The 21,596-nt window shown below is 39.2% G+C and overlaps 1 protein-coding gene across 2 annotated transcripts in view; it reads left to right on the forward strand.

Annotated features, from left to right (window-relative positions):
• The window catches only part of TRPC7 (transient receptor potential cation channel subfamily C member 7), a 148,660-nt gene that overhangs the window by 87,472 nt on the left and 39,592 nt on the right, over positions 1–21,596 (forward strand). For both annotated transcript variants that reach the window (XM_039334849.1, XM_039334850.1), the window contains exons 4-5: positions 8,764–8,980; positions 12,741–12,974. In XM_039334849.1, coding sequence (XP_039190783.1) covers positions 8,764–8,980; positions 12,741–12,974 — 451 coding nt within the window. The remainder of the gene's footprint in view (positions 1–8,763; positions 8,981–12,740; positions 12,975–21,596) is intronic.

Here is a 21,596-nt window from a genome sequence, read left to right on the forward strand (position 1 = left end):
GAAGAACGACTGAGGGACCGATTCGTGTGCGGCTTAAGGCATCGAGATCTACAACAGAGGCTTTTCGCCAAAGAAGAATTGTCCTTCCAAGATGCCTTAAGAGAGGTCACCGCAGAAGAAGCAGCAGGCGGCGCCGTCAAAAACATGCGGCCGATCAGGAACAGTCCAGATGTTGCATCCGTGCACCAAGAGGACGTCCAAGGGAACTCCGAGGAGGATCCGGATGAGGAAGTCGACCGTCTCCACCCCACGAAGGAAGGGAATCAGAAAGGAAGCTCTGCAGTTCCCCTCAAGTGCATCGGCTGTGGAGGTCGCCACAGGAGAACCGACTGCAAGTTCCGCTCCGCTATCTGCCGGGCGTGCGGGAAACAAGGACATATTGCAGCTGTGTGTCTGGGCCGACGAAAGGTACAACCTCAGGAAGAACTGCGCCTGAAAGGTACCAGGGTCCCCAGCCAGAATAGGGTAGGTTTTTGCGCTTCGCGAAGAAGCATCTTCAGGACAGGCACACACAAGCCCATCAAGAAAAAGCTGTCACTCAAGGTGAAGCTACAAGGGGTTCCATTAACTATGGAACTAGACACGGGGTCTGCCCTTTCAATCATATCCTTACATACATTTAGGAAGATTTGTTCCGGCAGTGGAACTCAGGCTAAATTAAGGCCTTCAGACATTGTGTTAACAGACTTTCAAAATTCGAGAGTGTGTGTTAAGGGGGAGGCCACCCTTAACGTACAGTATAAGAATTTTGAAGGTCCACTAGACATATTAGTAGTAGGGGGTGAACGAACGAGTCTCATAGGACTCGATTGGTTTGAAGCCTTGGGGATACACGTCACGGGGCTCAACAGCTTACAAACACTCGACCTACAGGAAGTCTGCAAAGAATTTGCAGATGTCTTCAGCCCCCAGCTGGGCACATTCAAGGGACCTCCTGTGTCCTTAAAACTAGACCCCACTGTCACACCCATTAGAATTAAAGCAAGAAGGGTCCCTTTTGCTTTAAAGAGTAAAATTGACACTGAGTTAGACAAACTGATCCAACAGGGAATCCTAGAACCTGTTGATTCCAGCCCTTGGGAGACCCCCATTGTCACGCCTCTAAAGGCAAATGGGGACATTCGCATTTGTGCTGACTACAAATGCACTCTAATAAGGCATTGCAGCAACATGCCTATCCTGTTCCTGTGGTCAGTCATATTCTGGCCTCCCTCAAGGGGGGGCGCGTTTTTGCAAAGCTTGACCTAGCTCAAGCGTATCAACAGCTGCCTGTTGATGATGATGCTGCTATAGCTCAGACTATTGTGACCCACAGGGGAGCCTTTAAGGTAAAAAGGCTACAGTTTGGAGTGAATGTCGCTCCTGGGATTTTCCAAAGCGTAATGGAAAACACACTACGGGGCATACCGGGGGTTTGCCCCTACTTTGATGATGTCTTAATTGCAGGAGACTCCACACACATTCTAGCTGAAAGGCTAAGGGCTGTTCTGTTAAGATTCAGGAAAACAGGCCTCAAGCTCAAAAAAGACAAATGCAAAATTGGGGTGCCTTCTACTGAATTTCTGGGATTCAAAATTGATGCTGCTGGGATTCACCCTGCTGAATCCAAACTAACTGCCATTTTAGAAGCACCTAGGCCAAAGTCTAAGGCCGAACTTCAGGCCTTTCTGGGCCTCCTGAATTTCTACAATTCCTTTCTTCCACATAAAGCTAGTGTAGCTGAGCCTCTTCACAGGCTATTAGACAAACAAGCAGTGTGGCAATGGTCACAAACACATGAGGCTAGTTTCAATGAGGTCAAGGCCTTACTCACTTCTAACAGTGTACTTGCACACTTCAATGAGTCCCTTCCTGTGTGCATCGCTTGTGATGCTTCCCCTTACGGGATAGGAGCTGTCCTGAGCCACCTCAGGTCTGATGGAACTCAGGTTCCTGTTGCATATTACTCCAGAACACTGTCTTCTGCTGAGCGCAACTACGCTCAGATAGACAGGGAGGCTCTGGCTGTTGTTGCTGGAATTAAAAAATTCCATGATTTCTTGTATGGCAGGCATTTCACGGTCTTCACTGACCATAAGCCTCTGCTGGGACTGTTTACCACACGTAAACAAACTCCCCAAATCATTTCCCCTAGAATGCTTAGGTGGTCTATTTTTCTGTCTGCATATGATTTTTCCTTACTCCACAAGCCTGGGAAAGAAATGGGCCATGCTGATGGCCTCAGTAGATTGCCCCTGCCAGTAGTAGAAGCTGACCCTGCGCCAGCTGTCAACATTCTATCCATCCAAGCCTTGCCTGAGTCCCCTCTGAATGCCAGGGATGTCGCCGCTGAAACAGGCACAGATCACACACTTTCACGTGTCCTTTCTTGGGTTTTGTCTGGATGGCCTGAGCACTGCCCTAGTCCTGAGTTTCAGAGTTTCTGGTCCAAAAGGAACGAGTTGTCCACTTCTCAGGGTTGTCTGCTTTGGGGAAACAGAGTTGTCATTCCCACCTCAATGAGGACTAGGATCTTAGAGTCCCTCCATGAGGGTCATCCTGGCATTGTTCGCATGAAGGCCCTTGCGCGCAGCCACTTGTGGTGGCCTGGTTTAGATAAGGACATTGAGGCTAAGGTGCATGCATGCCACCTGTGCCAGCGCTCTCGCCCAGAGATGCCCCAAGCTCCTGTGCATAGATGGGAGGATACACAGTCCCCATGGTCTAGGGTGCACATTGACTATGCTGGGCCCTTTCAGGGCCAGTTCTTCTTGGTCCTCGTTGACAGTCATTCAAAATGGCTTGAGGTTGTATCTGTCTCATCCACCACCACTGCAAAGACTATTCAGGTACTGAGGGGGATTTTTGCTGCACATGGGCTCCCAGATGTCATCGTCTCTGACAATGGCCCTCAATTTACTTCCTCTGAATTCCAAGCTTTCTTACAGGCTAACATGATTCATCATGCCACGTCTGCACCCTTCCACCCGTCCACCAACGGTATGGCTGAACGCATGGTCCGCATCACAAAGGACGCCTTGAAAAGACTCACCTATGGGGACTGGCATCACAGGTTGGCTGACTTTCTTCTTTCTTACCGCACCACACTGTCCACTTCTACAGGGAGAAGCCCAGCTGAACTTCGCTGGGGGCGCAAACTTACTACGAAGCTTGACCGGTTGCATCCGGACAGACTGCCTTCATCTACCTCACATCCTAGGGCACCTAGACAACTACTTGTGGGTGCCCCGGTTTGGACTCGCAATTACGGGCCTGGTCATACATGGGTCCCCGCTTCTATTTCCAGGGTCACAGGTCCTCTCTCCTACGAGGTAGCCCTGGACAACGGTCGTGTCCTGCGTCGGCACATCGACCAACTCCGCCCTAGGCGGGACCTTTCAGATGAGACTCCTGGGTCTTTTCCAGGGGGGAGGGGGACCCTTTAGAGCAAAGGGAGGGGCACGAGCTGCTGCCCACCTCCAATCATGGAGCCACAAACGGCCCATTCCAAGATTCCGCGAGTGCCCCAAACAGGAATTCTAAGAGCCTATCCAACTACCAGGCATTCACGCCTACTCCAGCCAGGGAGTCACCCCGGGGGTACAATCACTATTCACCTGCACAGCACAGTACTCCAGTCAGGGAGGATACCCGGGAGCATCCCAATAAATCATACCCCGCAAGAGAGCTGGCACATAATCCCCAGAGTTGGCCTGACCTTACCCCAAGTCCTACAGGGGGTCAAACTTACAGGGAGGTGGTCGAGGAACCAAGTCCCGACCGCAACACCTCTAGCCCAAATCAGGGAGTAACTGAGTTTTGGGAAGGTACAGAGACCCACACGAGCCCGGACACAGAACGGGGCTTAGGGATTGGACAGCCTCCTGACAGGTCTTGGACGGACCTAGGAGGTTCTATAGAGACGCCCAGCAGTGGCTATCACTTCAAGGGGCCCGAGGGCCTACAGCTAGGCAGGTCAACCAGGTCACAAAGTGACAGAAGCCCTGGCCTGACGAGCCCGGTGGGCGAGCAAGCAGGCCAGGCATTGGGGCACAGTCCTTGGAAGGCACCAAGGCATGATAAGGAGAACAGGCTCACGTCTCCCCTCAGTCAGGGAACACCTGTCAGAAACCCAGAGCTGAGAAGGTCACAGAGAGCAAGGAAATCTCCTAAATACTTAGAGGATTACATAACATTGCTGGCCAAACAAAAGCCAGTAAACAGTAGGAGCACTGGGGAGTAGAACACTGCATCAAGAAATAATTGTATGTTGGTAGTAGTCTTAGCTCGGGGGAAAGGGGTGTTATGTCCCGAGCCTTGCAAACGGGCTCGGGGCGTTTGCAGGCAATCCCGGGCAGGTGCAAGCTGCCTGGGACCAGACAGGCTGTCGCCAGCGCCTGTGCGCATGCGCGGGTGCTGGCGCGGGAAAAGTAACACATTTACCCGGGAACTGCCTATATAAGAGGCTAGGAGCTTTTGGGCGTTGCTGAAGCCTTCACTTGTAAGCTGAACACAGAATAAAAGGAAACCTGAGAACTACAACTGCTTCTCACGTCTGCTTTTCGCCAAGGACTCAACAGTAACAGCGTTCTTTGTGCCTTGGTGTGGAGTCATGCTGGCCCCATGGCCACCGAAGTGTCTTCAGATAATGCTGGCTCCCTTGGCTAGGAAAAATAGATGAGCACCGCCCCTAAAGTTGGACATAACTGGACAGGGGAAACCTTTCCCTTTCCCTTTATTGCTTTTTATAGTTGCTTCATGCATGATATTTAAGAGAGCAGTTAGGTGGGTTTATAAAATTCTGGAGTATATTTTCCCAACTTGGTCTACTCCAGATATGTGGCTTTTCTAGAATTTTACCTCTGCCATCAATTTCCCTGTCTGACAACAGTGCTAATCAAATACACAGATAAGGTGTTTCTCCAACCCCACTCCCAGTTTAAAAACCAGGAACTTGGAAATAACAATCTTCCAATTTTTGGAGAGGATGTTGAAAACATTTCAGCTGAAACATCGACATCTTCAAGTTAATCCCTCTTTCACTGTCTCTTCTTCTCTCAATGTGACTCAAAAATTCTATAAATTTGCATTATTTATAGCTATCAATGACATTTTGAAATGAAGCTTTGAAAGCTATCATTCTGGAGAATGCTTGGAAATAAAATATTGATGCAGCGTTGATTGAATCTGAAATTTTGACATCGGCAGAGAAAAGAAATGTTATTAAAAATAATTCATTTGCTTCTATGTTCAGTCAAGAATTTTTTTTTTTTCAATAACATTGAATGTGCTTCTAATCTCACTGCTGAAGGCAGGTTGTGTTTCTATTAATTTAGTAGCCGAATCCATAGATGTTTTATTTCTGAGATAGGCACATAGGGAACTTTTATCAATATTAGAAAATAATACACATTGTATTCCATTCCTACACTGTTTGAAGAAAAGAATGTTACTTTTGAGGAAGCATTTTTACATTCTTATATACCGTAGCCCCAAATGTCAAGTGGAAAGATGGAGACAATTGCTCTTACAGGATCCCTGTCTGCTTCTTCTCAGGATCAGCACAACTTACCTCCTAAGTAACTGTTAGCCAATTGGGGCTGTATAGGACTTTTCGAGACATCCAAGTATTAGCCCCTTGATTCTTTTCTTTTTAAAAAAAAAATATATATCACTCCTTGCTGGATTAGATATGAATGTTCCTGTTTTGGCTTATCTAGCTTTTGGTAAGAGTTGGCAGGTAGCACAAGCACCCAGTTGGATAATTATTGGATGATTAATTGGATAATAACTTATCAAATATATTGAGGTAACCTATCTATGGATTGGAGAATAATTTACCCAAATTAAGTCTCATTTATGGCTGGATTAAGAGATCAAAAAAGTATAGGAAGATGCTTTACCCCCAGTACGCTTTAATCAACTGAATGCTGATGGATAGAATAAACGGGAATCATTTAACTCATGTTCTTGCTGGACAAGCTATGAAAGATCTGGATGTTAGTCTTATACTCCACAATAGTTTTACCCACTTGAAAGAAAAAAATCCTGCAAAACGTATATATATCTATTAGGTTTCAGTTAGATTCTGAATACACAAAAATTGAAAAATATTCATTTCAATTCTTATTTTTTAAATTAAACCACATTTTCTGTATGTTATGAAAAATTATTGTGTATATCTTCTATCATGAGATTACCATCATTATAAAAATAATCCCAGTTTCTTCTCTTAATTATTATAGCAGGGTTTTTTATTTTATTTTACAAAGCTTTGCTAAGCCAACACATCTAGCAGGATAAGTGGAGACCAGGTGTGAGATTTTACTTATTGTAGAGTGATGAAGAATACTTGAAAAATATGTTGTGTATTTCTTTGAGTGGGCAATTGTTCCCTTATCAAATTCAAACAGTCTGCGTATAGTGTTCATGTTTTCTAAACTTTTCTTAACATCTCTTTCTGTAAATAATCTGAGAATATCCAAGCATATATTTTCTTGTTATATGAAGATGCAAAGTGCCATACTGATACTGTGAACTTGCTAAGCAAGCATTATACAAATTGAATGTCAGACTTTCAATCAATCAGAATTGAGCTGGAAGGAACCTTGGAAGGGACTGCTAATATGTCCCTCTAGTCCTTTTTTTTTTCCTCTAGACTGGCCATACCCAATTCCTGCAACCCTTCTTCATATGTTTTAGGCTCCAGGCCTTTAATCATCTTAGTTGCTCTTCTTGGCACTTTTTCCAAAGTCTCAACATCTTTTTTGTAATGTGGTGACCAAAACTGGATGCAGTATTCCAGGTATGGTCTTATTAAGGATTTGTAAAACGCTACTAATACTTCACATGATCTTGATTCTATGCCTCTGTTTATACGGCCCAGGATTGTATTAGTTTTTTGGCAGTTGCTGCACACTGCTGGCTCATATTCATATTTCCTATTTTTTTTTCTTCAAGCAGTCACAATTCTGACATAGTATTTAAGTTGGGCTAAAAGGAAAATGCCTTGGAAAAAGGATTTGAGAGAGAAAAGCATGAGCAGGAAAAAAAAAACCTCTTAATTTTCTACTCAGTTTTTTGCTTTCCACTTGCAATGTAATTTAACAATAAATCCATTTCAGGAATGGATTTTGGAGTGAATGAGATGTTTTCATTTCAGCCAAATCCATATTTCACAAATCTAACCACAAGCAAAGTCCAAATCAACACCGAGCCTTAAAAAAAATCTAGAAGCGTTAGTGATTGTCTTTCAGAAATATAAGGAAGCAAAGATATTTTTCCAGTTTTGTTGGGTTTTTAGAAAGTCTGGTATTCTTGAAACAGTATTGGGCTCTTGATATAGAAACATGTTTTCCCCTTATCAAGCATAATGACAATATCTGAAAAAAGCAATGATGCTTATTTCCTAGATATTCCAGGAAATGTTGGAGAGAGGAAAAAAGTTTTTATAACAAAAAAACCTTTGTTTTAAGTTCCCTGGGTTTCAGAAATTTGTTATACAATAAAGTGTTAGCTTTCCACTCTGCCTTTCCTTCAGGAGCTCAAAATAACTTAAAAAGTTAGCTTGATGTAGGCTTGAATCTATCTCAATCTTACCAGTCCTGGTCTAATATTTAACAATGATACAACTTCTTTTCCATCATCAGGAAAACCTTCTGAAAAAAGAACTGGGATCAAATTTATTATGGGGGAGGGGAGAGAAATTAGCAAAAGATGAGATCAAAAATTTTGGTGGCTCAACCTGGGGACTGCAGAGAAAAAAAAATTTCTGCCCTGTAGTAATCACTCCTTAGTCATTGAAGGGTGCAAAGAAATGGCCACCTCTACGCAGCCTTTAATTGTTTATATAGAGGTTCACAAATAGCAAAAGATACAGCATGGCAACAGCATTTCATTGGCTAAAATCCTTTACCAATCCTCAAGAGTAAAAAGCTAGAGGCCATAAACAGGGAAACTTGTTGTTCACCCAGCAGCCTTATCAAACTGGCAAGGTTACACAAATCTGCGTACTGTCACGTCACCATGGTGATGTGGGGGGGGGGGAGAAGATAGATGCAGAACAAAGGCACAAGCATTGGTAGGGCAGTTTTCTGCTCGCAACTTTCGCCTGTCTCTTATCCCTACACTGCCCCCCAAATTTTCCAATGGAAGAAGCAGCTGCTAGTAGCTTCAAATGTCACTGTTCCACCCTAGGTCCTTTTGATTTTTTTCTCCTAGGCCTAAATAAAGCAGATGTACCGCCATGTTTGTTTGGAATGTAAAAACAATTCTGGGACCATAAAACTGAACTGAACTGAAAATCTGCAGGATTCTTATTCTAAATCACTTTCTTCTTTTTTTCCAAATCAATTTGGCTATCTTGGTTAAAATAGATAGAGAGTTGGGCATAATTTTCTGACCCTTGAAGAGCTTTTGAGTTGTACGTAGTTTTATCAAAACGTATCATAAGAGATCTATGAAAGATGCCTTTATTTCATTTCTCAATTGCTCATTTGGAATTTAATTGGATGAAAGGAGTAGAAATGCTTTTTGTTCTTGGGAACCTTAAAATTATCATTTTAGCCTATTTATATTTTTTCCAATGTTAGAAATGCTTTAAAATTCTTAACCATATTGATTAAAACTTTCTGATATGTGGCTTGAGTACTAAAGATAAAATGACATAAGTGAAATACCTAAGCCAAGTAAAAAAAAACTTTTGAATTTTAAAGAAATAAAAGCTAGAAACTTTGAAAAAGGGGAAAGGACAGGAAAAAAACTTATGGTTATTTTTGGTTTCAGCTGGGACGTACACTCCGAAGCCCCTTTATGAAGTTTGTGGCACATGCTGTTTCTTTTACAATTTTTCTTGGACTGCTAGTAGTGAATGCTTCTGACAGATTTGAAGGTGTAAAGCTGCTTCCCAATGAAACTGCCATGGATCACCCCAAACAAATATTTAGAGTGAAAACAACACAATTTTCATGGACAGAAATGTTAATCATGAAATGGGTTTTAGGTAAGTTTTCTTTTACTTTGGTATACTATCTATTCATAGATTTAGTGGAGAACTGAAAATTATTACTGTTCTATAATAACGTGTGGATCCAGCTTTCCTAGAAATATTTGCCGAAATCTTCTCCCTTCCTCTCTCATACAAGCACTTTTTGGACGAGGCAAAAATACCCACCTACCTAGATTAGGGGGAAAATGGCTATATTGCTTTGGCTATCATATGTTTCATATTTCCGTAGTGCTTCATTCTGTACCAAATTTTATGGTAAAATCTTGAAAATCTGTATTGTAATATCAGATAGCAAACCTGAGCTGAAGGGTCAATGAATCGGAACCGACTGACTCAGAAATCATCTACTGATTGCCAATATCTTATTATACCGAACTAAGAGAGTCACAAGAAAAATAATCCTCTACATCGGGGTGTCAAACTGCCAGCCCATGGACTGGTTGCATCATATGGAGGCCGCACTTACCCCAGCTCCGGCAATGCAAAAAAAGTCATGATACATTGCGACACGTCACGTGACGCAACTAGTTTGACACCCATGCTCTGCGTGGAGTTGCCTACTGTGGCCATCTGTGATGAAGCAATCATGAGAACATTCAGACCAGATGTTTCCTTTCAAATACTGCCACTTATACTGGGTGGAATAAGCTCCAACTGGGTATGTCACTGTGGTGGTCTCCTAATCCATTCACATGAAGTAGTATTAAGAAATTATCTCATACATTTAGCAGGGAGGAGGAACAAGTAGCTTCCAGATGTGGGGAATTACAATTCCCAGCAGCCCCACCCAGCGTAACCAATTGATAAGAGATGTAATTCAATATCTGGAAGTTCACATGCTGCCCTCTGCTGCTGTAAACTGAGGATTATTTTTCAAGGATTGACACCAACCTTAGCTCCCACTATGAGATATACTAACTGAAAAGTAAATAAAATAATACATTCATGCAGTTACAAGTTAAACAGTAGTGAGGTGTTATATTTTAACAGAATGAATAATTGACAAGCCTTAAAAATATGAATAGCAGGGTGGGTTATTTATTTTTTAAAAAATCAAATTAAAGTGTCTTCAGGGAATTTATTATTTAGAGAAAATAACTCTTTTGCTGTCTACAACCACAATATACAGAATATATTCTTTTTTGTCTCTAAGTCAAATCATCTTCCTCCTCTGTACAGACGATAGAAGAGATGTATTTTTTTTCTTGCTGTATTTTTTTGTTATACTGAAGTGAATGAAAAGCGATACTCTAAAGCAATTTTTTTAGAACTGAACATAATGAAATAAACTTGAATGAGAAATACATTTTTGGTGTGTAAGCTATTCTTTGGTCATAAAACATTTCAGCACTGTAAAATTTGCAGGGAACGAACAGTAAATAACTACAAGAAGCTGTGCCTGAATCAGAGGCTTAATCCAAGGCTTTAGAAATGACTCAGACTGATCTAGGTAATTCCAGAGATAACGCAATCCCATTATACCACCAAATCAAAGCAAGATTTAGAAAACAGAACTTTATTTTCCCATAAGCTGCAATGGGAAAAAACATAATTGGCTCTAATTTTGGGTAGAATTTTTGTAAGGAAGCTAAATTGCTATGAAACTTAAAGTATATCGGGAATTATAAGCAGCCATCCTTTGATTTGGGTGTGATTGATTTTGCTATGATTGATTTGTAATTATTCTTACAAATACCAAATTTTAGGCATTATAGTGAGCAATGTGTGTACATAGGGAAGAGGTATGTGGATGCCTATTCCCATCTGTGAGGAAGCTACTCAAGGTAGAAATATAAAATATTAACTCATTGGGTCTATTCCATAAAATAAACTAATAAAGTTTAAGATGGCTAAATAATATTCCTTCCAAAATACTAAACAATTGCTCAGAATAAAACACAGGTCAACAATGAGTTGAAGTAAAATTAAAGATCTTTCTCAGACAACTCTCCAGAGAGTTGCTCTACCACAGGAGTGTCAAACTGCTGGCCCATAGGCCGGTTTCATCATACCAAAGCTACGCCCACCCCATTGTTGGCAATGCAAAAAGAGTTGTGATATGTCGCGATACATCATGTGACGTGGCGAGTTTGACACCCGTGCTCTACCAAAATCCTTCAAATTGTGAAGTGGTGGTTTTTTCAAAATGATCACTCTTATTTTTTCTTTGGGCATGGTTGCCAGAAGTCTGGGACAACAGTGGTTTTTCATGGCTCAGTACCAGATGAGAGAAGATTCAGACTTGAACAAATGTATGTTCTGAATTATGCTATTGCGGCTCATGAGCTAAACTTGAAAGGACCTGTTGTATGTTCCAATTAATTCCACTGCTAGGAAGAATCAAGGATTGATTTGAAGGTAGCATAGTGGAGAGAGACTGAGCTACAAATCAGAAAGACCCTGGGTGGCATCTCATCCCTGCCATGACTGCATGGAAGTAAATATGAGTAAGCCACCATCAACCTCAGTCCCCAGGACGTACTATAATATGGGAGGTAATGATGACTTGAGAGGTCTTTGGTGCTCTCTGAGCTTGGTTGTTTTTTTGAAGACGTTTCATTTCCCAAATTAGGTAACATCATCAGTGCTAGTTGAACATCACTAGCATTGACAGGGAGCACTAAAGGACCCTTCATTTCAACCCTGAGCTACTAATATTCTTCTTTATTGATAATGCTGACTTCTTGGATGTGATGGCCCTTCCTAAAAAAATTAAGGCCTGCCTGCAATGACCTTCATTTAAAGGAGAGGATAAATACATTTCTGGAGAAAACTTTCAAAATTTAAATAAAGCCCTCCAAAGTTGAAATGATACTTCTCTTTCTAAATCACAGTTTATTTCAACTGTGAAACTCAGTAGAGCATAGAGTATTCAACTGGAGATACTGTGTAGAGCATAGAGTATTCAACTCCAGATACTGGAGATACTTCTTGTCTCCATTGTAATAAAAGATAATAGACTAGAGTTTGAAAATAAATAACATGGGTTCAGCAATAGCAGCTGGAGATATATACAGCAACAGTAACATTGGCTATTATTTAACCATGAAATGACTGATTATGTACCGTATGATAATATAACTACATAAAATAGAACTGGTGACAAAATAATAAGCAGGATAATGAGGTTAGTGATAATAATGATATAGATGGCAATGGTAATTATAATGTGGAGAATAGTATTATCTGCCCTATTTATACCTTGGCCATGCCTATTATTGACTTATACATATTTCTGGTCCTTATGACAATTGTCAATCTTGAATGCAACCCCAATATATATTACTGCATTCATTATACTGAATATGCCTTTGGTTTTCAGCGTTTTGTAGCAGCTTCTGTGACATAATATAGATTGCTCTTGTAGCTATATTTTGCACTCTAAGAAGATCGGTGTTGAAGTGGGGGTCCAAGGAATATTATTTTTATTATTGGGTTGATCTGGGAAGAAAAGCAAGGAGAAAGATTATGTACTGCAATAGCGTGATTAGAAGAACAAAGAGGTATTCAAATCCCAACTCAAGCCTGAAGCGTATTGGGTTATTTAAACTGCGTAGGTTTGTTAGGTCAAAATAAAAAGAACCATATCTACTGTTGGAAAAAGTGACTGAAAATACAAATGGAATAAAATGTGTGTGCATATTTAATGCCACAGTTAATATTGATACATACAGTATGTGGTGGAAAAGCTGAAGGATGACATTATGTGAGCTATTACTGATTGGGTACTGATTGTGTGTGTGTACCATTATAGGAATGATATGGTCTGAATGCAAAGAAATCTGGGAAGAAGGCCCCCGTGAATATGTCATGCATCTTTGGAACTTGCTGGATTTTGGGATGCTGTCTATTTTTGTAGCTTCCTTTACTGCCAGATTCATGGCTTTTCTCAAAGCCTCAGAAGCACAACAATATGTGGATCTCTTTGTCCAAGACAATGACCTCAATAACGTCACCCTTCCTCCTCAGGTTGCCTACTTCACATATGGTAAGAAAGTGTTCTTTCTTAATTTTTTTCGAACTGTGGTTAACATTGAAGAAATATTAATATGATTTGCATACAATCAGCCAGATCTTTAAACTGGATTTGGTATTTTTATCCACCCTTCATCTCAAGGAATCTGGGATAGGCAGATGTTGTTTGATGGTGTTATTGTTATAGGATGCAAGCTGTTTCAAGTATAGCTGCCTTTTGCAATTGATTGAAGATAATTTTGTCAATGCTGATGGTGTTCAAATGATGCCCCAGATGCATTGTGATTGTATCCAAGACATTTACTAATATTGATACTATCTTTGCTTTCTTTGAGCATAGTCACGTTATTTCTATTTGCAGGTCTTTGTATTATGTGATTTTCTCCAGTTCTTTCTCTTCCATTCTGCTGTTTCCAGGTAGTGCCATATTCAATATCCAAACATTTTTGTCTTTCTTATCAAGAATCGTTAAATCTGGAATGTTACCTGGAAGGTGCTTGTCTTTTTGGATTCTAAAGTCTCAGAGCACTTTAGCTTCTTCAATTCATATTACTTTGTCTGTTTTGTAGTTCCAGCAATTCTTGCTTCCAAGCAAATAGTATTTTTTGCAGATGTGCAAATGCACCATTGTTGCTACTTTCTCATCCTGTTGTCTGTGCAATCTATTTGCAAGCAGCTAACAAGGTGGTCCACTGTTTCTTCAACTTCTTTGCATGGGAAGCATTGGCAGTCTTTTGCTGTCTTCTCAACTCTGTCTTTGTATGCATATGTTCTTAAGACAAATTTGTTCTTATGCAATTTGTTCTTGTGCAGCCAGAATTAGCCCTTCTAACTGTTTCTTCAACTTTCCTGCTCTTGTTATCTGCTTTGCCAGCTAGGCCTTGTGTGTTTGTGTGTATGTGTGTGCGCACATATGCACATCAGTGTACTAAGTGTTTAATACTTTGCTTTGCCATGTCTTTTTTCTATTCCTCATTCAGTCTTTCTTGTAGGCCAATTGGCCTCATCAGTATTCAGTAAGCCTTCCGGGTGTACCAGCTTCAGTGTACCTTCTTCATTGTCATTCAGATATTCTTCCAATGCCCTTTTTTTATTTTTTAGCCATTTGAAATACTTTCAACATTCCATACCCAACAAAGCTCCTTAATAAGTAGAGACTGTCAGCACTGTTATGTGGAGGAAGGGCATGATTCATTGTCATGATTTTTCTGGTCTTCCTATCTAGGGCTTCTAATCTGCTTGAATCCAACCCACTGTTCCAACTATGTATCTAATGACTGCAATTGCTCAGATATTATCTGCCTTGATGGTATTTCCTCCACTGAGTTTGGATTTTAAGATCTTCTTCACTCTCATGATGCATTCACTTTCAACCTTCTTCTTGACTTCAATGTGCTTGATACTGTCAGCTTGAAAGATGTTCAGGTATTTTTAGTGATTGTCTTCATCCTGATTCTTGATGTTGTTTCCATAGGGCATCTGGATTCCTTCAGTTTTCACTATTTTTTCCCTAATGATTGTAAGAGTGGCACATTTATCCAGCCCAAATTTCATTGCAACATCTTAGCTCTATATCTGGGCTGTGTTGAGTAATGATTCTATTTCAGATTGTGTTTTTCCATACAGCTCCAGAGTGTCCATGTAAAGGAGGTTAGATAGCCTGGAAGATGTTTTTGATGTGTGAGAGCCATGGTCTGATTTATTTGGTATTATTGACAGAGAAATCAGTGCAGTGCTAACAGGGTAATAATAAGTCTCATTGAAAGATTCCTCTCTGGATATTAATCTCTCCCAATCTATTACCATTGGGCAATAGCTGTGTCTTTTCCCATTGTGCCATTTATCTTTGCACAAGCTTCTGATGTTTCTACTGACTCCTGTTATTTGTAGGGACTTGATTATCAAATCATATGGCAGGGAGTGGATTCCCTTATTGTATTCAATTCAAATTACATTAAAATTGGTCTTCCTTCTCTTACAGGTTTCCAAAATCATCTTGTCAATTAGAAGCTGATTTTTTTGTTGCTCTGCTATTTGGGCAGTTTCTTTTTTTGATCAGATAGAAAGAGGTTGTTTTCTGTTGGACTGCATCATTATCTACCATGCCAGTTAGCAATTTGAAAGTTTTTGGTAAGCAGATAATTAGCATGTAGTTGTCTGATGCTGCCTCTTTTGCTGGATATTTCATTATCAGGTAGGTTTTACTAGATATTAGCCAATCTTCAATTTCACTTCAATTCCAGTATGTTGTTAAACTGTTTGGCAATGAGGGGTGAAGACTAGTTAGATCAGGGGTGTCAAACTGCCGGCCCATGGGCCGAATGCATCATTGGGAAACCACGCCCACCCCATTGCCGGCAATGGCAAAAAAGCTCCAATATGTAGCACGATGTCATGTGACGTCGTGAGTTTGACATGTCTGAGTTAGATGCTTCAACCAAAATCCAACCAGTTCATCTTCACCTGGTGCTGACCAATTCTTGATCTTCCTTGCTCTTTTCTCCATCATTTCTGCTGTTATTACAAGTTCTTTCATTTCAGTTTCTTTTTTTTTAATTCTTATCCACCTGCTTTATTCACTCTGCATTCTTATTGTATTTCTTTTAGTTCTCTCATAGCTGCACCCAGATCTGCACTGTTTCTCTTGTTAACAAGCTCATTGCAGTCTCTTCATTGACAGATTGGTAGAAATGTTTGATTTTACTGAAATTGGAAATTTTGCCAATACTGTACAATCCAATCTTTATATCTGCTAATGTTCTTGGCTATGGCAGTTATTTGCTGCTTTATTATTTCCAGTGCTTTCTTGATCTTCCTTGTTTCTAGATGATATTTCTTAATTAGGTATTCTTTGATTTTCTTGTTGATCAGCTTCTTTTCTTTCATCTGTTCTAGCTTGTTTGCATCTGATCTTAGCTTACTGATCATGCTGTACATTAATAGCGTTTTTTTCTTGCAGTGATCTGGTGCTTATATTTGATATTGAAGTATTGGCATCTTTTAGTACTTGTGCTAGTTGTTCCTTTGGAACAATGTAGGTGATCTTATTCTGTTATTTTTGTGGTGTTACAATCTTCAGGGATTTTATTTCAGTTCCTCTTGTTTTTCAGTTAGAGGGCTTTATGTTTTCTGAGGAAAAGGCAGAGGAACGGGGACTTGGTTTGGGAATGAAAATGTTTCCATAGGTGTTCTAGCTTCCTCTAATGCTGACTTCCCTTGGTTTGCCTCTACAATCCTAGTTACTTGTGGCAAGGCTTCAATTTCTTTGCTCTGGGAAGACTTTTGTAGTTATTCCAATTCTATTTCTGTGAATACTTTATTTCATATTATACATCTGTGATTATTCACTAGCCTCTGTTCTTTTATTTCTGATGTGGGTGTTGTTCTTTCCCAAACTGTGGCATTCTTTTCAGATATCCTTTTTTTCATTGGACTTGATTTGAAACAGCAGCTCATTTCTTTGTTTACAATCTTTGTATATTTGTGATAGATAAACACTTTTTCTTCCAATAGTCTTGCAGCTACTGGCCCTGGTTGCTCAGCCAACAGTCCTGAGTTCTGTAGATCACTTATCAGATGTCCAAGAACTAGAATACTTAGCATGATCCTTATTGACATGGGAGACAATCGATATAGTATAGTTTTCTCTGTATTATGTCTCACCATGTTGTTTATACTTTTTATTTGGCTTCTCTGATGACACCTGATCAGTATGTTTGAACCTCTGGTATAGCTTTCATCCTGCTCAGAGTACACAAACTTCACAGAGTACACAAGCTAAACTTCAGGAATTTGTCCAGGCAATTGACAGAAATCAGGAATGACTTGAAGGCACACATAAGCATACCAAAAAAGTATTACCTGTGCATACACATCTAGAAGTCATAACTATGATTTAACTGGAAAAATCCTACTATTCACCATTGTGGAAAAGCATGAATAACTTTAAGGTTCCTTCAAAGTTTTCCCTTCAGATTCATTATCTTTAAATTGGCTGTTCAAATAGAGAAAATTTTCAAATTATCTTTGCAAATTAAAATATATAGTTCCATTTTTGGAGAGGTTTTATTCATCTCTGGAATATTCAGAATCCAAATGCAGACTCCATTCAGTTGCATACAAGTAAAACATCCTCAATAAAGAGTTGAGGACAAATCTCTTAAACTTGGGTAATGTTGAGATTTGGAAGTAACTTAAACATGAAGGCATCTAACTTGTTTTCTCAAAATAAAAAAAGACCTGGAGATATTCATAGCTAGGTGTTATGTACATTTCACAGGTCACAGCACATGTATCACTTTTGGAGCAGTGCCTCCTACGCTATTAATGGCAGGAAGTAAAACATTCAGCCGATTGTAGCATGAGCAGCAAACTCAACAGTGAGTAGGGATGTAATTAAACCAAAAAATATCTAGATGATATTTCTTGATTAGGTATTCTTTGTATTTGCCTTGGATTGCTGCTGGATGCCATTTCCAATCCATCTCCTTGGAAAGAACATAAGATTGTGAATGTTAAAATCCCAAATGAAACCCCAAATTCATATTAGGCACTTATTTGCAATACATAGGGCATGTATCTATGAAGACAATATAAAGTTTACAACTGATCCAGAACGTAGTGATAGAGTTCTTGGCACAATGTGGTTTGTCCCTAATGAGCTACAAGCTTCTCTGGCTTCCACTTTTTATCTGAGTGCAATTCAAGATGCTAGTTATCACCTTTAAAGCTCAAAATGGCACAGGGTCAGGTAATTTTCAGGACTGCTGCTTCCTGAAGATATCTGCTTGTTCCACTATATCAGAAAGGATGAATGGGCTCCATATTCCTTCCCTTAAATGGTGCCATCTAGCAGAACCTAGAAAACATGACACAGGTGCCCCTGCCATATGGAACATTCTTCCCACTGAGATCTCACAAACTCCTACTCCTTTTATAGTTTATTGAACTGCCCAAGCTTGTGATTTATACTATAGAAGGCTATGAAAGAAGAATAAATAATTTCCTCACATTAAAGCCAAACCTAACTCATTTTATTTGTTTAAGTAATTTATGCAGACACCTATATCAAATACCCAACTTTGGGCAGCTAACAATACCTAAACCAAGATTTAAAAAACAGTAAAATTATAAATAGCATATATAGCAGCTAAGAAAAACTATCCAACTACCTAATTAATTAACATAACCATGATACAGGTTTAATATACAATGGAAACACAGCACTTTGGGATGCTAGATATTTAGATATGTGACATATAAGTGTTAGTTTGTGTTCCCAGCAGTTTATCCCACTTAATACATAACATTTGTATGCAGAATTACCACTGCCAAGAATAGGAACTGGGAAGAAAGATAGAAGGAAAAAAATAAATTGAGGGAGGTTTACAATATTTTCCTCATGTTAGGCTTTGCAAATTGGATGTTGGAAGGCAGTCATGTTTCCTTCACTATGGACTGAAATTCAAGCATGGCTGTATCTAGCTTATACTAAATCTTAATTCCTATACACCATTGTTTGGCATGCAGAAAGAATGTAACAGATTTGAGAAGCATTTGTGGAAGAAGAAGATGAATCCCTCTTGTGGGTCCTTTGCCAAGTAGGGTTCTGGTTCAATGAAATTGGACCACATCAAATTAGAAGATCAATTTCTATCTCCTAGTCATAAATCTTATTTCCAGGCAATGCTACATGAAGTCCTTCTTGTCTAATGTGAGTTTACTCAGTTTCAGTATGCTCTAAGTTCTTGGCAGCTCTGAATATTTTATTTCTTTACTTTCTCTTTTCTAATACAGGTAGCTCTCAACTTACAATCGCAACTGGGACTAGAACTTCTGTCATTAAATAATGAGATTGTTAAATGAGTCAGGCCCAATTGTATGACTTTTTTTGCAGTTGTTGTTAGGCAGATCAAATGGTTGTTAAGCAAATAGGCTTTCTCCAGAGACTTTGCTTGTCAGAAACTCCCTGAGAAAGTTGTAAATGGCGATCATGTGACTGTGGTAAGCTGCAAATATTGTAAATACATGATGGTTGCCAAGCACCCATGTTTTGATCATGTGACTGCATGGACACTGTCATAAGCCACTGTTTTCCAGGACTGTCACAACTTTGAATGTTCTTTAAATGAATGATCGTAAGTCAAGAATTACCTGTATGAATGGTCTAGTGATTACAAATACATAGAAGGCTTGAAATAAAGCTGCGCTAATAGGATGTTGATTATACACACACACACACACACACACAATTTAAACCACCAGTCTGTTTTATTCTTAAATGCTCAGCTGGCCTGAAATGTTCTGGTACCTCTCTCTGTCTCTCTCTCTCGCTTTCTCTCTGAGAGAAGATAATAAAAAAGATTGCTAATATAAAATTCTTCCTGTTTTGCATAATGCTTGAGTAGGACAATATTGTTATAGTGACCTGCAAAAATACAATCAGGGAGAGAGCATAATTGTTGCAATCCAATGCAATTGGAGCAGTATTGATTTATGTCACTCAGACACTACCCAGAAATAGGCGTTTTTAAATAAGACTTTTCAGCAAAACTTCAGGGATGCAATTAGCAAAAGAGTTATTAAACAAATAGGACATGCTAATTCATTACACCCCCTTTATTTCCCCTGCCTCCTTTTTTTTAAAAGCTGTTTGAAACTAATTTTTTTATACATATTGTACTGTGGTACTCATCTCCCTCTTGTGACACAATTGTATAATTACAGCTCTTGTGTACTGGAAATATAAGACTGAGTTTATACTTTGTTCCAAGATTTAAAAAATTAAACAATATTTTATCATGAAAGTATACATTTAGTTAATATTCTGCCAATATGACAGAATATGACAGATTCAATGCTTTTTTATTTTCTCCATGATTTTTATTTTAACATCTCCTTTCCGTTTCTAATCCAATGTGATCCTGTCTCTGAAATTTGTGCATCCTTTTTTTTTTTTTTTTTTTTTGCTTCTATTGAACTTTGCCATGTCATCAATTCAGTTAAGGAGCTTCTAAGTTTTTGAAGTTTTTTCAGGAGAATCTGAATCTGAACTGCTTGTCAATCGTAAATACTTCATGTGTTTTCAAATGCTGCTTGTTTATGAAGATCGTTCTGGCTGTTCACCTGTCAGAATTAGTAGCAGTAAAATTGTCTCTCTGTGTTAGGGCAATCAAGGAAAGCGAGAAAAGGAAACTACAAACATAAAGGTGACAGATGCAAACAGCTTCATGCACATAATAGTCAATATTCTGTATTCACACTTACAATCGCAAATATGAGTTCCTCAACAATTTTTTTCTTTCTTTCTTGAGAAGGAAGACTAAGCCAAAGAAGTTCCACAAAAGATGAATGCTGAGAGACACTTCAGAGGAAGAAAGGGGTAGCACAACATGCATGGGAACCAAGAACGTAGGACAAGGTGTTGAAATGAACAGGGAAAGGGGTTTTTTAAACGATGACAAAACGTAAGGCTAGAATACGGTTTAATAAGTGGAAGCAAGCTGAAAGCCAGCAGCATGGTATCCATCTCAATAACCATCATTTTTCTTCAGAACAGCCACCCAACATATTTTTTGTGTAAAATAGTACACAGATTAAATGAATAAGAGGTAGGCGTTTATTTTTCTGAAACTTTAATCTACTGTACTTTTAAGAACAAAATCTGCTGTTTGTGATGTAATATGACCAGCAATTTTATTCACTTATATTGCTGTTTAGCATCAGTTAGTATCAAACAATACCTCAACTGGCCAAGACTGTGTGGTTTATGGTTTGCCTAAAGAATAACCAACCTATGTAAAAATCAGGTGATAATGTCTTGTTTGGAGATATTTATGCTTAGGGACAAAATTTTTACTTGGACATTTCTCTTTACATTTGGTGTTGATTTGATTGCTTTTGTGCCATCAAGTCAGTCTTGATTCACAGCAACCACACAGACAGAATTTCTCAAGGGTTTTCTGGCTGCACCCTGACTCATTAGTTCTTTCAGTGGTATACCCATCACTGTAATTGTGTTGATCCACCTTGCTCTTCTCTTTCCTTTTAACTTTGCTAATCTTATAGACTTCTCAAGAAAGCTTCATGTGTCCAGAATAGCATACTTTGAGCCTATTTATTTCAAGAGTCTCAAGGGAGAATTCTAGAATGATTTATTTCATGATTCTATTTATCCATGGAATTCTCAAGAGGCTTCTTCGACATCAGCATTCAGAAGCATTTATATTCTTTTTGTTTTGCTTCTTCAAAATATATTGCTTACATAATTCTAAATACCTATAAAGCATTTGGATATTTTTCCATTATTGTTACTTCACCCAGTGCTAACCTGCAGCAAATGTCAATACTAGAGACCAAAATCTTTAATATCCACCATTTCAGTTTTTTTAATTGTCTTATCTAAGTTGGATTACCTAACTTTGATCATTTATTTAATTTTCTTTATATTTATTCTATTGTCACTAGAGTTTGCAGATCATTTGCATTTTCAGCTATCAAGGTAGCATCATCCATATGGTGCATGTTTTTGATGCTTTTTTCTCCAACACTCATTTTCTTTCAAACCAGCCTCCTTTAACCTATAGTTAGCATATAAATTGAGCAAATAAAAGGAGAGTATACAGCCTTGTCTCTT

This window comes from Crotalus tigris, unplaced genomic scaffold (genome assembly GCF_016545835.1).
Source record: "Crotalus tigris isolate CLP2741 ecotype Arizona unplaced genomic scaffold, ASM1654583v1 scf7180000017638.2057652, whole genome shotgun sequence".
Lineage (NCBI taxonomy): Eukaryota > Metazoa > Chordata > Lepidosauria > Squamata > Viperidae > Crotalus > Crotalus tigris.